This window comes from Typopeltis vanoorti, chromosome 12 (assembly GCF_054136105.1).
Source record: "Typopeltis vanoorti isolate ZY-2024b chromosome 12, IOZ_Tvanoo_1.0, whole genome shotgun sequence".
In the NCBI taxonomy this organism is placed as follows: Eukaryota; Metazoa; Arthropoda; class Arachnida; order Uropygi; family Thelyphonidae; genus Typopeltis; species Typopeltis vanoorti.
Genome location: NC_143560.1, coordinates 74,559,452 through 74,575,011, shown reverse-complemented (window position 1 = coordinate 74,575,011; position 15,560 = coordinate 74,559,452). Strand labels below are relative to the sequence as shown.

The following is a 15,560-nucleotide window of genomic DNA, read 5'->3' as shown; positions in this document are numbered from 1 at the left end:
TGGATGAAGACTCTCCGCGACAAGTTAACAGCAATGGTAGCTCGACCCCTATGGAATATACGCGATACCTCTCCTATCTTTTTTTAAGATCATGAAACGTAGTCACTACAGAGTTCAAATTGTCTCATATCGCTAAAGATCATCATTGCTTCGACAGTTCTGTTAGTCCAATGGCTTCCAGTGTGATTCATATCCACAGTTTTGGGGAAGGTGAGAAAGGAAAATTTAATGTTAAAACTGCAATCAGAGGTTATCCTGTCCTTTATGATAAAGTATACGTAGCGCTACCTGACGACTACTTCGTTTCCATCCAATCATAAGTACAAATATAACTCCACTCTGTACTAATTCTGATGCAATTTATTTGAGTGATATTCACTAAAACCAAATTTCATTAAAATTGGTCAAAAACAATATAAGACCGTTACAGATAATAATAAATAGAATATACGTAGTTCATAAGCTAAAACACGACTACACACTTCATTACTATGGTGATCAAATGACGTCAGGATACAAGAATGCTGTTGTGAGTTGCACTTGATCATGATTGGCTTCAAGTATTTGCTTACTGTTCGCTATTATATTAAAATAGAAACCAACTTATAAAGTAGGAGTTGAGTAACTTAGGACATTATTATTTTACCTGCAGTACCCGGATGATACTTGATCCATAGTGATTAGGACCTGTTTACAAATAAGAATTGTGTAACTGGCATCTTATTTGCGTATAATAAAGGAACGACACACAAATGCTAGATGTATATCAACATTGCAAGTTTATTTCCATTCCAGACGTTTTAAAATGATGACATTATATACTTTACTTCACAGAGGAACTTAGAAAATATTCAATATAATGCAACGGTCGACCATCTCTACATACCAATATCCTTTGACTCAAGTTACACGATCTAAATCGATCCAGTCTAAACAATGGAAGTGTTGGAAATGTGTGAGCAGTATTAGTATAAAGATCGGGTTTTTTAAGCTATGGTATTCCTGGACATTCTGTGATTATTTTTTTCCCTGCTCAGCAAGTTCTTATTGTTATTTGGATTGAAAAAGGACAGCCTATTGTTATAAAATGGACTCTCTACAAAACTATATACAGTTCATTGCTTGGTTCTTGCAACTCATGTGATTACGTAGGCAACCCATGAAACATAAAATTTTACTTTGTTCATTATAAAGAATGAAAGAAAGAAAGAACAATTATCGCTTTCGTAACTGTAGTCCGTTTTACAATAAATTTAATACAACCGGATGAATCCAGTTGCTATGAATGCTTACTATAAAATGCACTTATTTATTTTGACAAATGTAAGCGTGTCTGAATTGTATAATTACACTGTTACCCGTCTTAGAAAAAAAATCTGTACAAAGCAAAGCTGAAGACAAAAACATTGTGCAGCATGTTTGGAAGCTAAAGCCTTCGTGCGTGTATTTGTTTATGTGTGTCTATGAATAATGTTTTCTTTTTTTTTTTTCTTCATTTAAATCTTTGGAAAGGCTTCTTCACCACAAGACAAGACTCACACACAGAAGAACCACACTTAGATTCCTACCACAGACTTTCGTATTGCTGTGATAGGCTTGAGCAACTGTGATAGTTGATGTAGCCACTTCTAGGAGAAACACTAGATGGCGCTTATATCGACTAGTAGTAGACGACTTTAGTTCGCTGACTTTTATACTTCAGCACTTTCTGAAGGATAGTAGATAGAAGTGAGTCTCGGCGATCTCTCAGTGGCCATTGAATTCTGAAAAATACAAGTAAGTAAGAACTATATCCTATTTGTTTTTCATTTAAATTAATTATTTGTCATAATACCTTTCAATGTGTTGTCTAAACGTTTAGATAAACTAACGAAGAAGTAATTATGGCACTCTTGAAAGATTTTATAAATTTAAGTTATTTCGTATATAACTACGCTATCTACAAACAAAACTGAATCTACCACTGGAGAATTCTCTGTCTTCCGTGCTAGAAAATATGAGTATGGAAATGTCCGGAGAAAGAGCGATGAGGACTTACGATTCTACAAGAATGGTTATGTATAAAGAGCTGTTATTATCAGACATTTGTTCCATCCACAACCAAGACTCTTGAAAAGATACATCGATTATACTTTCTTGATATGGGGTTAGGATCAGAACATATTTTACACGTATTAATTTACACATATTTTATCATGAGATTGAAAGAAAAGTACTAGAATCCACACAAATGACACTCAAGTCTAACCATCTGACCTCGGCTTCAACTTAGAAGATCTTATTAGTCTACCATTCGGATATTATGAAAACGAGATAAAGCAAATGAGCCCAATAATGGCATCAGATCCAGAATAGTTTTCGAAGCATGGCAATCCTTTTACAGTTACTGGACCTCTCGTGTTTTGCTGTGATTCACTGAATCTTTTGTTGTGTGTATATTTGTACAAGATGAGGTCCACAAGATGGAACGAAGTCCCGCTTTTTAAAATAAATAAGAGTCGTATACGTTTTTTGTTTCTTTCGGATTAATTAGCCAAATAAAATAATTATTATATGCCTCTCTCTCTCTCTCTCTCTCTCTCTCTCTCTCTCAAATTCCCAAGCTCTTATTATTTATTTAGATGCTCTGATTGACTGTGAGTCTATTGTGATAATGCTTAATTTCTAATTCTGCTATACCATGTATTGCGTATTTCGAATACAAATTTTAGTTTCTATAACGTTTATATCTTGACAATGTTTCAATAGTCATTTCAATAGTCAGGCTTCAATTTCACATTTTTAGACATCCCCGAATATTGCTTACCTGGATGGATAGGCAACTCGGAGTTTCATCGAATTTCTGGTTCCATTTCCTAGTATAAAAATAAATAACAGCATCTCTTATTATAACAGAATAAAGGACGTCATAATTCTAAATATATTCTCATTATATAAAGACCGTTTGAAGGGAATTTTATTTTGAAATAAATACGATAATACGTGTTATGGGCTGTCAGAGTTGAATCCAGCCTTCCTGTTTCGGGAAGGCAAGAACTTTTTTTTTTTTGAAGACCGGTGTAATTAGATGCATCAATACTCTCTCCCCGACCCTCACAAACTGTTCAAATTTTCTATACATATTTGAACATGTTAAACGGAATAACCAACACATCGCATTTCTAAACTTTTAAACATACCTTGACTAATGCACAGTCGAAAACGATTTCGACCGTGCGTGATTATTATTCTGATAAATTACGACAACAAAAATATCAACTTATCATATTAATAACACATTTTGAATTACATTACCAAATACAAGGCAAAATACAAGATTTTTCTCCAAGAAACTTTAGTTTCTTTATTCCTGGAAACAGACATTCCAGTCTAAATCAGAATAGACACACCTAATACATGACCTTATGGTCTCATGACCTCAGTTGCTTCAGCGATAATTCTCCACCACATACCCCAACTGATGACTAAAATACAAACGAAATTGCCTTTCGCGTGTTGAAAAATATCGCAGCATTGTGAACGTTTCATAAAAGGCAACTTCCTATCTCGGGGCTTGCGTCAACTGTGTACACGATGTTAATGTGAAATGCCGTCTGAAGGTGAACCTAACTTTTCATTCCTTGGGCGAATGTCAGAAACACTTAACAGTTCATGCCAGTTGATAAGAAGAATTCGCGCTATTTATTTCTATCATTATTGAGTTGGGAGAAGTTCGGACAGATAAGAAGTAGAAATTGGTGCAAGTAGATCGTAGTGGTGTTGTAGCTCACTAAATTTAATCTGCAGTCAGGTAGCTGTTTCATATCACTGCTATTCTTACCCTTTTCTCCTTAGCAGATAAGAGTCTTGGCATTTTTCTTGCTGAAAATATAGAAAAAGTGTGGATGGATCGAGTATATGAGAATCAGGATTTTTTAGTTCCCTTTTGACTCAGATTGGGAACTTTATTCGCATTTCTGAGAAATGTTAAATTATATCTCATTATAGGTAACGAGCAGATCAGAAACTCCACGTAAAAATACATGACGCGTGGGAGCGTCTGCCGTAATTAAATAAATAACAACTCACTACGGATTTAATATTTACGTAACAGAATTTCGACCTAGTAACAAGAGCATCCTCAGTATGACTTTCAAATTAAACAATTACAAGAGAAACCGGAAGACTCAACAATGCAAACGCGTGATCTACAGTACTATTTCCCATAACAGGGATAATTTCTGTCTATCATTTAGGTTGCGTTCCGAAAACTAATCACTTTTGTGAAGGACCTTAATCTTTTGCATTGGATTCGATGTTTGGTGGAGATGGCTTATTTTAGAAATCCCGACTGTTCCGGCTCATGGAATTTACAAGTGAAATCGTAAGTTTCTTATATTGTCTTAGTGTTAGGTACACGAGGAAAATTATGATTATTATCGGCTGAATAGTTCGATAAATAAATTCGTTCACCTGAGTTATCCTGAACTGTATACGTAATTTTGTTACTATCAAATTATGTTTAAAATATGTGATATACGCATTTATTAATTCTCTAAGTCCAAAAACGTTAAAAATATATGCTGTATATGATACATGATAATGTTCGAAGAAATAACACTGATAATCACATAAACTTATAACAGTAAAAAATTACAAAATATGAGTTACGATACAAATTTCCATTTTATTCATATTGAGATGATTTATTCATTTAAAAGTGTTCTTACTTAAATTGATCTCATTATCGTAATTTCTTATCTACATAAAATCGGATGATTTTATGTGAATTATGTGGATGGGTGTATGTAGATTAGGGAAAAAAAGAAAGCCTATTTACCCTTTTCAACTCTGATACGGACTTTGTCTTCCAGACAAACTCTACGATGACCAACACACAAGCCACTCCCAATCCTGCTAAAAGGACCACAAACACACCTCCAACCTTGGTCAAGTTCAGTTCGTTTGCCGAGCCAGAAAGTTTCTTATTGTCTTGAGGGCATTTGCTGCTTCCTTTTTGACGCCACCATCGTTCTTTTAATACCTGCAACACTCCTTCCTCTTGAAGTTTCAATATTGCGGTGGACAAGGGCATCATGTAAGGAGAGCCTGCGGAGAAAATAAAATTCAAATTAAGAAGAGAGAGAGAGAGAAAAAATAGAAGTATTTTAATCACGTTTTAATCACATAACTTGATCAGCATATGATCACGTTATGGTCGTTTATCACCTCATCTTTACCCTTAATATATTAAGGACTCAATGGACTGTCATGGATAAATAGCAGGGTTCTATGTAACCTAATTAATGGTGCGATAGTACTTCTAATCCTTTCTGCATGATCTACTTCATTAAAACGTATGTTCTATAGTCGATATTTATGGATTGTGGAAAACTCCGAGTTTCGGTTGAGGGACAGCCATGCCGCTGCCTTTATCTTTGACATCCTAGACGTTTGCATTTAAAAGGCATCCTCGATACCTACAGAGCGATAGAAACCGATAATTGCATCAAGCCTAAGCGTCCGCTCACAGTCAGGTGGTTCCCGTCAGTGAATTTTCATTGGTCTGGAAACAAAAACGTTTTCTATCCTGTTCTTAAAATAATTTTCTATTTCTTTAAACATAAATGAGTTCTCCACGTGTGATGTCCGAAAGATTCGGTTGGTGCGAATATTCTTAATGCAGCTATAAGCGATATTCTGTATTTAAAGTGATTTGCTTCTCACGTAAAGACAAAAGTAATGCTAAAACATTCAAAGAACTCTTTCTCCTATTTAATTTCTTGCGAGAAGCCATCTGTTAAAATCTACGAAGTTCCTGTTAACCCAAATGGGATTTTTGTACTCCATTATTCTTATTGCAAAACAGGATGTCTGCTTCTCTACACGCCCACTTCATACAGCAGCAGATGATCCATTTTTAAGCTGTGTCTGTAAAAAGACACAGAATTCTCTCTCTAAGCGTGTTTGCCACTAATCGAAATCTATTTTAACAAAGACAAAGAAGTAGCCCTACTCTGCCAAATTGGAACATCTATGCTTACACGTTTTTTCTTATTGGTTGCCATTTTCCATCGAATTTCTCTTGCCAACACCTTAAAAATACGTAGAGCAGGAATGATAAAAACAGGTGGATCACATGACTTTTATGCTCCATTGCATTACGAATCCTACTGCTTCTGATAGAATTGGGAATACTTCCGTTTGGTGGACGATTCAGTAAGTGCTACAACGTAATCACAAAGAGAAAGAGAGATGCAGCCATTGTCTGCCACCTATTGGTGAGTGGAATCGATTACAGGGCTTGTGAGGAAATGTGGCTTTTACAACCAACTGAAGTCGCTGAGCGAGAGACGTTCATAAGGTGACACTAAAGCCGATTCGGCAGCGTAATTGAGCAAACGCAGTCCATTTTAATGAAGTTTACCTTCTCCCGTATACCCAATTTGGCACATTAGTCTGAGGTCTTCACTGTAGTTTTACACGTAGCTGAGTTGCTCCAATTATGTGCCAGAGAGAGAGAGAGAGAGAGAGAGAGAGAGAGAGCGATTAAGAGTTAGTGAGCTGGAACCATTTGCGTTATACATCGATTCAACAAGGCATTCCTTGGTGGTTTTAGCGTACAAAGCATGAAAGTGGTTACAAAGAGTAAATATGATTATAAATGTGTATATATAAATCATGTAGATAAAATGCAAATAAAATCAGGTAAAAATGTTAATAAAATGCGCCTAAAATCTACTGAAATGTAAAAATGCAAAATAACTTAAAATTTGGATACAAATATCGATCCGTAAAATGCATAAATAATGCAGACAAAGATCTATGTAAAATATACATAAAATGTGGATAAACTGTAAATTTAGATTCACATTGTAGAAAAGCTACACATCGGAAGGGAAGTGTGCTTTGCATTATCGGATACTTAGGCAATTGACGTGAGATCAAAAAGTAGATTAGTCGTAAAAATAATTCATGCACAAACTTTGCTTATATTTGAGTGAAGAATCAAATAAGGATATAATTTTTTAAAAATATAATTTATGTTTTAATTAATTAATTAAAAAATCTTTTTACAAGTTTTTCTAATCCAAAGAATTTTGATAAGTTTATACACCTTTTATTTGTTTATATAAGGAGAATATATATTTTCTACAGTCGGTGTACAACCCAATAGGATCATGATGGGAGAAGGCGGTAAGAAAAAGTCCTTTTTAGGACTTCCAGGGTAACGAATGGCAATGCTGTAGCCAATGAAGTTCTAACTGAGGCTCGGCTATTGCCGTTACCCAGCCATGACTAGAGCTTTTTAGCTCAATAACACCCCATCCACACAGTTTTTCTTCATTCAGATGACGGGATAAAGACTCAAGGACTCAGTCCATCGCCCAGTTCTCTTAAGAACAACCCAATACGTGATTTGTAGAAATCACATTAGTATTATTCAGAAATTGGGTAACTCCTTACCCGATGGCAAGGAGTTAGTCAGTATGACAATTTTCTATCTCCAAAAAAATAAACACAGAAACAAACTTACCTGAAATAAATTTAATAGTTGTAAACTTTTCTCCTATGTATCATAGGCAACCTCATTACATTGAAAACGAAACACGATATAAAATTAAAATTAAATAATCATTTCTTTTTTTAAAAAAAGGACCACTATAGAATTAATAGGACAACAAACGGTTACTAAAATTTTCCGATCATTAAAAAATTACAATAATATAATAATCAGTAATTTGCATAAAAACGATGTACTAATATTTCTAATGAAGGGAATAACCGAAGGCCACCAGATCTGTTAAGTTCAGTCAGTGTAAAAAAGTCTCACAACTCTTTATATTAGCGCTCTGTAAGGAATCCACTTCTATGTAAAAGCTTAGTTTTCTTCCAAAAATGTTTAGTTGAGATGACATATTCTTCTAGGCCAGACTGTTCGTGTTTAACGTACTGGATGTAACATTTATGTTCTTCACGACGGATGGCTGCAGATCTGCAGACATCCATCTCTAGACTGTCCAAAAGTAAGACAAACCACATGAGTCTGGGATCTGGAAAAGGAGTGGAGGAAGATTTTTTTAGTCGTGAAGAAAGAAAGGTAAAAATCTTCCTGACAGGACGAAAGGATACAACAATATTAAGAGGTTTCAGAACTTTAGCTATACGTTCAGAAATCCCTTTAATATACATTCTGTAATATTATTGTGATTCTTTAAAAATATAATTGGGAATTTTACTGACAATTTGTTGTCCTATTAACGCTAGGGGTGCATTTTTGAACACGATTCTTTAATTGCAATTTTATATTGCGTTCAATTTTCAATTAGCGAAAATTTTGCCGCTAACAAATTTATTTCACGTAAATGTAAGTCTTCGTGTTTGATTTTTTCTAAGTATGTCAACTTTCGTACTGATATTAAAGCAAATGCTATCTTCCTGGGTCTGGCATCCACATTACCTCAATAATAAACCGAAACCGGTATGGGTAGTACTCCTTCCCATAATGCATAGCAATATACACAACCGAACTGGAAGTGTATTTTGCATTATGAGATATTTAAGCAATTAAGTCAACAGCCTATGTACAGCAGCCTGATCGTGAAGATACTTCACGCACAAGTTTTGCTTGTACAGTATTTGGATAAAGGTTAAACAACAGTCTAATTTGTTGTCAGTGTAATTAAGATTTAAACGTTTATCCAAAAATTTAGACGCAATCTAGATAAGATATAGATTTATAAAATGTAGATAATATTGGAATAAAAATGTATATAACTATTCCATCCTGGATACCCGAGTGGTTAACGAGCTGGCTCTCATCAACCTCAAGGCGTTTGAACTCTGTCGTGGACATCGAGGTTTGCGAATGTTTTTAAAAGCAGGAGATGAACTTCCCACTTTACCAGAAGGGGGCTTCAAAATGTTTCATTCAGGGGGAATGAGACTTTTAAAGTAAAATAAATAAATAAATAAATAAAATGATAAAATAACAAAAATAGCGCAGTCTGTTTATTTGACTCAAACTCACAAAAGATTTACAACCTTTCGTGGGTGGTAATCACGTGATAATTTTATATTTTTATTCTTTTATTATAATTGATTATTAATTTATTGCATTATTTATCCTTCATTTATAGTTAAAATTTTATAGCTAAAATGAACATCGAACTTTAGAGATATTAAGTGAATGAAGGTGTTACATCAGAGAGATGATCTCAAGTATTGTTCTTGCGAACAAGGTTCGAAATTCTCTTTTTCCTGAATCATTGTAGTACCATTAAAAGATCACTCATAAAATTTTAGACGATATTCCTGATTAGAGTTTTGATGATATATTATAGTACTGTGGGTATATATGCAGGTAGCACTAGCGTACGTTATGTTCCAGTAGTTGAATACAAGCATGATCGTATATAATTTTGGAGGGGGTACTGTGAAAACATTTTATGAAACATTCCTTCTAAAACTGTCTATATTTTAATTCTAATTTTGTTTGTTTATCTCCAAAATGCGCTCAACAATATTGCTTATTTCGTTAAATCTAGAATTTAAAGCTGATATGGTGTAATATTCATGTGTTGCCCCTTCCCACGAAAAGAATTTGTAAATCAAGTACATTTGTAGCGGGTAAGCTAAGGGATTTTTATTTTTATCAATGTTATATTTTTGTATTTTTAATTTTATTCTTTACATAGACCGGAAACTCTGCTCTCTAGAGATCAAACATGGAACTTTTTCGAGGCACTTCAGGCCTCCAATAAGCAAGGTGGTGGGCTCACACTGGGCGATGAAATTGATCTCAAACTTAAAGACAATCATCAATCCCTCCCCACGACGGCATTCGACCCGCAGCATGTTGGTTGGAGAGCGAATACACTGACTACTTGGCCATTAAGGATGGAGTAGTATGTAACAAAATGTAACATTCAACTGCTCATCAGCATATTGTATAATCTAGAAAAATTTCCACTTTAAGGATAATTTAGTCACATGTTTTCAATATGGAGATCGTGGATTTTCATTTTACAGCCATAGAAACCTTTGTGTTTTGAACCCATTCGCAATATATAAAAGACTCTCATCTGATGAAATGATTTATTTTCATTCTAATCTGAGCAACCCTACTCTTCACATGTGCATCAACAATCCTCATTCTAAATACTCCATCCAATGAAAGGCTGAAGTCCAGATTATCGCTGAACAAAAATCGGAGATCACACTTCGTTTTCCGATGTTTATACATTTGTAATGAAACCAGGGAGGTCATATATTACAGAAAATACTAAAATGGTGTTAATTGAGAGAGATTATGCTTCAACATGCATTAACATGAGATAAGTCGTACTTTGAAACCAATACCTGTTTCCTGTAAAAAATATATTTAATTAGATGTTCAATGTTCGCTTTGGTTCTCTGTTACATGAAAAATAGAAAAGAGGTTTCAGATACTATTATTAATTTACATATGCAAAATAGTTACCACAATTTACTATTGAAACAGAAAAGAGATATTCAGCAGTACTTGCCACTAGGTGTCGCTAATCCGTATCCTTTAGAATCCAATAACCCTCCAATCTGCATCAGTTCGCAATTCCTTTCGACGAAATACTCTATGGTAGTCGATTCCATCAAGAAAGCGTACTCGCCTTGTCTCACCTTATCCACCCCTTCTGTGTTCGTCTGGGTAAAGACAGTTGGTCGGGCGGCTTCCATTACTGCCCACATTCGTCGATACGTAGGAATCTTGGATTCCTGGAAAAATAAATTATTGCTTACAAACATATGTTGACGATGGGATAATGGGAAATGAAGGCAGCTGATTTCGCTCGGAAACTTGATCAAAGATTTTTCATTTGAGCTGCAACAATTCAGAGAGGTTATTACTAAATTTCTGTACTATACACGGCTCAAGTATCTAAATTTCTAAGCACCAGTTATTCGTTGGTTATCATGTACAGATACGAATACCTTATGCAGCTTGCACAGATTGGAATCTGATCTTCATAAACCAACCGACAAATCTTTTTGAATAACTAATTATGAACAGCAATTTTATCAAAGTTGGCTCTTTTTTTTTGAGAAAAAAAAAATAAAAGTACGAAACAATAAAATTACTGTACATATACTACGAGTGGTACACCACTCGTGATACCCTTTTGGTCTAAATTTGTCAACTTATTAAATAATTTTAATATTCAATTTAACATTCCTTACTTTTATATATGTTCTTTCGTATTAATTTGGCTACTGTTTTAATATTAAATGTCACGTGAAAATGAATTTATTGTAATCGATTATTTTTTATTATTTAAATACTCGCAAAATGTTAGCTCTTTCTCAAACTACTTGCTTTAGTGTTGTTCTAGCACAAATTCCCGAACATTTTCAAATAATGTGACAGTATCATGTGTGTGTGTGTGTGTGTGTGTAATAAGATATCATGATTTTATTCACTGGTCGAATGCCAAAACCCTTTTTTTTAATCCAAGATTTCAGCGTCACTAAATAAAAACATTGAAAGTTTAAATTTCTTTGTTTTTTTCAAAGTAACTTTCAACTTGATTACCTTAAAAAAGGCCCGCGTCGATCCCGATGCAACACAGCCGTATCGGATTGCTGACTGCTTGGTGAGATCATCAGCGCTCTCTATCGGCGATTTCATCCTCTCTACGGTAAGAAAAGCAGCAAGGTTGGCAGTGTAAGACGATATCATAATTAGAGTGAAGAATCCCCAAACACCTGCAAGCACGCGAGTGGAAAGGGCCCTTGAGAAAAATAAAATTTTAAACTGTTCTAAATGACTTACGTCAATATGACATTTGAAAGTTAAAACAATTCTGTAAAACTGAAACTGTTAACCAATAACGAACATACACTTTGATCTTAACATTAAAATACGCTACGCGGTAATTGTATTCACATAAAATGAATCTGATTATCCGTGTAGCCGATTCTTTAGCTTTGAACATATTTCATTTAGTTTCCTTCTTGCTGCACAGATGAGTTGTATAGTTCAAGCGATGTTTTACAGGAGACTGAATGGTAACAAGTCTCCATCAAGTTGTATTATTCTAAAATGTAATGGAAACTTGTACCAATTAACTGAACAGAAGAGCGAAAATTGTTCATTAGCCTGTTAATTTCCGTTAACGTTAACAAGGTCATTACATTGAGATTCGCTCGCACTGTAATACTTCCGAGACCAAAAACAGAAGTCGCTGTGATATTTTATGTCAGAAACATTCCTAGAGATATACTGAAAGACTGGCATGTGATGTACACAAAAAAAGTTACCGGACTGTATTTTTTAAAAGATAATTACATTTGATTGCCATCGTATGCTGTCTTCTTCGAAGTAGTTTTAGAATTTAACAAGCTGAGTATTTCGCCGTTATTGAAATGTTTACAGAAGGTCCGTGTTTTTTTATTATTATTTCAGGTATCCGTCAGGAGACTTCAGTCTATCAAGGATGGTTAATCGACTCTCAGTTACTTCAAAACAACAAAAAACAGCGTATGTTTTTAAGGGGATATGTGGAACATCCCTAAGAAAACCCAACCCTGAAGAGAATACAAAACAACAGGTCCTGCCATTTTTAGATACTCCTGCACAGATGTAAAAGTAATAAAAGTCACAAATTTAAATTCTATGGCGGAATGGTTTGACTTGGTACAAATAAGATTCCCAGTGGATTTAATTAGTGGAAGTAGATCTGCGTTTTCATGGATAAGTTCCTCGATCTCATATCTTCATCCGTTTGCACATTGAAGAACGTCACCACATATGAACATCATCAGTAAGCATCATCTTCATATTTCAACGTAGATCCAATCAGTTCAAACGTTTGTTTTATTGCCCTCTAAAAGGGGGTTGTTTGCAACATTTTGAAGGTTAAGCGGTTTTGGAAATTTTCTACCAGTTTGAAGTACCTTTCTTGGATGGGCATTCACTGCTCGTTGAAGTCTTCCATTGTCATGGAACAAATATCACAAAAGGTGACAAAATACTTTACAAGGTGTAAATACTCAATCACACATCAAAATAAACAATAAATGAGCCAACACATTGTGCTCTATATGCAAATTGTGATGGAAATTTTTTACGAATTGTAATGGTGTCACCTGGTGGCCAGTATGAAAACTATTGGATCAAATCTCTTTACCTTAGGGTAACAATAAAAAGTCAGGTGCGAAGCCAATCTCAATTCATCTAGCCTTAATAGATAAGGAGTTCAAAATATCAAGAAATCTAAGCTTTCCAGGAGAGGGAAGACGGCAGGCAGCTCCCGCCATCTTGTGGCCTTAACCCTAACACTACATTGTTACCTGCAACAGTGTTTGTTAAACGGTCGATATTTTTAGATAAATTCTAAAATCTTGAGCTATACCCAGGAAAAATAAAAACAATACTTTATCGTATAGGAGATTAATATATACTTCAAATATACTAGTAACTAATCAGGAATGGAAAAGCTCATTAATAGATAGAGCAAGTAAGCAGATGTCCAATTAAATTAATTATGAATTCCACATTATAAGCTATTTAAAATCTGCACTTTCGACTACACTGTATTGGTATTGTATGCAACGATCAAGCATGGAATCGTTCCAATTGGTGTTCTCTTTATTGGCTTCAAAACAGCTACAACCAAGTAACTAAATGAAGTAAATACCGTATCTTCAACCCCACTGTAGTGTATCCAATAGAACATGATCTAGTACCTAGAATTCTAAAGCTGTTATTCGTACTTAGATTATGTATGATGTATGTTTTAGCGTACGGATTTACTGTCTTTCAAGTGCATGACTCTAAAATTTTAGTATTTTAGATCAAGTACGTCAAAATATTGCATCCATATTAAGTAAATTCCTCAAATATTTCACACTATGATCTTAAAAAAACAAGGGGTAATGTGAATTACCCCTTGTTTCATACTTGCCAATCCTAGTGTTTAACTCTGGAACAAGCTTAAAAAAAGGCTCCTCTATTCGGTGACTCGGATCGAACCTAAAACAGGACTGTTCCACTCATTATTTAACATCAACCTCTGTTTTTCTAAAGAGGTGCATTTAAAGCAAAGTACCCTAATGTAGAGTGCACTATCATCTTTTATATTCTTATTTAAGCGTTCTCTTCTCTGTGTGCCCTGTATAAATATTTGGAAAGGGAAAGACATGCGTGAATAGCGCCCTCTTAAAAATCTTCAAGTTCAACAGCTCGTTTGATAGGAGTCTTTGATTCGATAGTCATTAAAGCAATTAATTAAATAATTACCCAACACTAATTACATTTTCTTAAGACTTTAATGACACGAAAAGCCTTGGCATTAAAAGTGTCCGCAGTCTGTCATTCAGCCAGCAAGGAAAAGAAAAATTCTCTTTGAAATCATGAACGACTTAATTCGATTTCATAGCACACCTTACTTTAGTTCTTATTCAGGTAAGAATCACTTCGTGTATTAAGAAGAATTAAGTTATGCAACGTTTAAATTCAATTTACGTTAAAAATGAGGTCAGAAAATATTAAAAATTTGTTGCACTCATCATATTAGCAGATACACAGATTTTCAGGCAACGTCCTCCATGTTCTATGCATACAATACAGAATAAAGTAAGCAGTGGTTAAAGCGCCATCTATAAGTAAAACTGGCTTCTGCGTATATAATTTTTATATACGCAGAAGCCAGTTTCAACAAATTTACGAGCATTTACGAAACTTATAGTTTTTTTAATAATTAAATATTAAATAAATAATTTAATAAATAAATATTAAGCAAAATATTAAATAAATAAAAGTCATTAAATGAACGTAATAGTGCTTAAAACCATCTTTAAAAATACTTCACATATCAAGAAGGTTGTGTCTCCGACATTATGAAATATTGTTATTAATAAAAGATAAAATGTTATTATTAGTGGCGGTAGATGGCAGTGCGGGTAGTTGGTGAAGTGTGAGTAGCGTATAGCTGGAGTTCTTAGTGTAGGGGATGGATAGAGTAGAGTGCCCTCTCGTGATGAGTCCTTCGGATCCTTGGAGGTGTCACGTAATAATAATAATTTTATATCCATCTAATCGATAAATAAGAAATAAATAAGTGTTTAGACTGATAATATCAGTCTAAAAGCTTTCTTACCTCGGAGTGATATCTGACCCCTGTTGCATCAAGGATCCTGTTGCAAACCACAAACTATTCAGAATCCCGAAGTGATTTTCCAATACATCTGGGGACGTGTCGCACGGATGTGGGCTAATCCACTCGTAGGGTGTGAAACGTGCTAATACAAATAGTAACAAGCTAACTCCAAGATAGGCAGTGGCGACATAAATCCATACTTCTGGTGATAAAGGAGCCAGAAATGAAAATAATTTGGGCACTTTTTTGGTTGGTTTTTTGAAAAGAATGCTGATGCCAAGATTCATGAAAGGCATGGTGAAGTCTACAGCCTCTTCCCTCTGGTAGGTGATCGTCAAGTCAGCCACTGCTAAATCTGCTTCCTGAAAGTTAACAAATACATTCATTACAATCAGACAATTAGCATTCTATAATAGATTTTAAGGAAAATAAATAACAAATGAA

The 15,560-nt window shown here is 34.6% G+C and overlaps 1 protein-coding gene across 1 annotated transcript in view; it reads right to left on the bottom strand.

Annotated features, from left to right (window-relative positions):
- Positions 1-760: 760 nt before the first annotated feature.
- Positions 761-15,560, bottom strand: part of LOC150100892 (glutamate receptor ionotropic, kainate 2-like) — a 73,703-nt gene continuing 58,903 nt past the window's right edge. Inside the window, exons 11-16 of the mRNA XM_090402070.1 lie at positions 15,117-15,478; positions 11,549-11,747; positions 10,509-10,734; positions 4,820-5,088; positions 2,807-2,855; positions 761-1,763 (exon numbers count right to left, since the gene is read on the bottom strand). Coding sequence (XP_090258196.1) covers positions 2,832-2,855; positions 4,820-5,088; positions 10,509-10,734; positions 11,549-11,747; positions 15,117-15,478 — 1,080 coding nt within the window. The 3' untranslated portion in view covers positions 761-1,763; positions 2,807-2,831. The remainder of the gene's footprint in view (positions 1,764-2,806; positions 2,856-4,819; positions 5,089-10,508; positions 10,735-11,548; positions 11,748-15,116; positions 15,479-15,560) is intronic.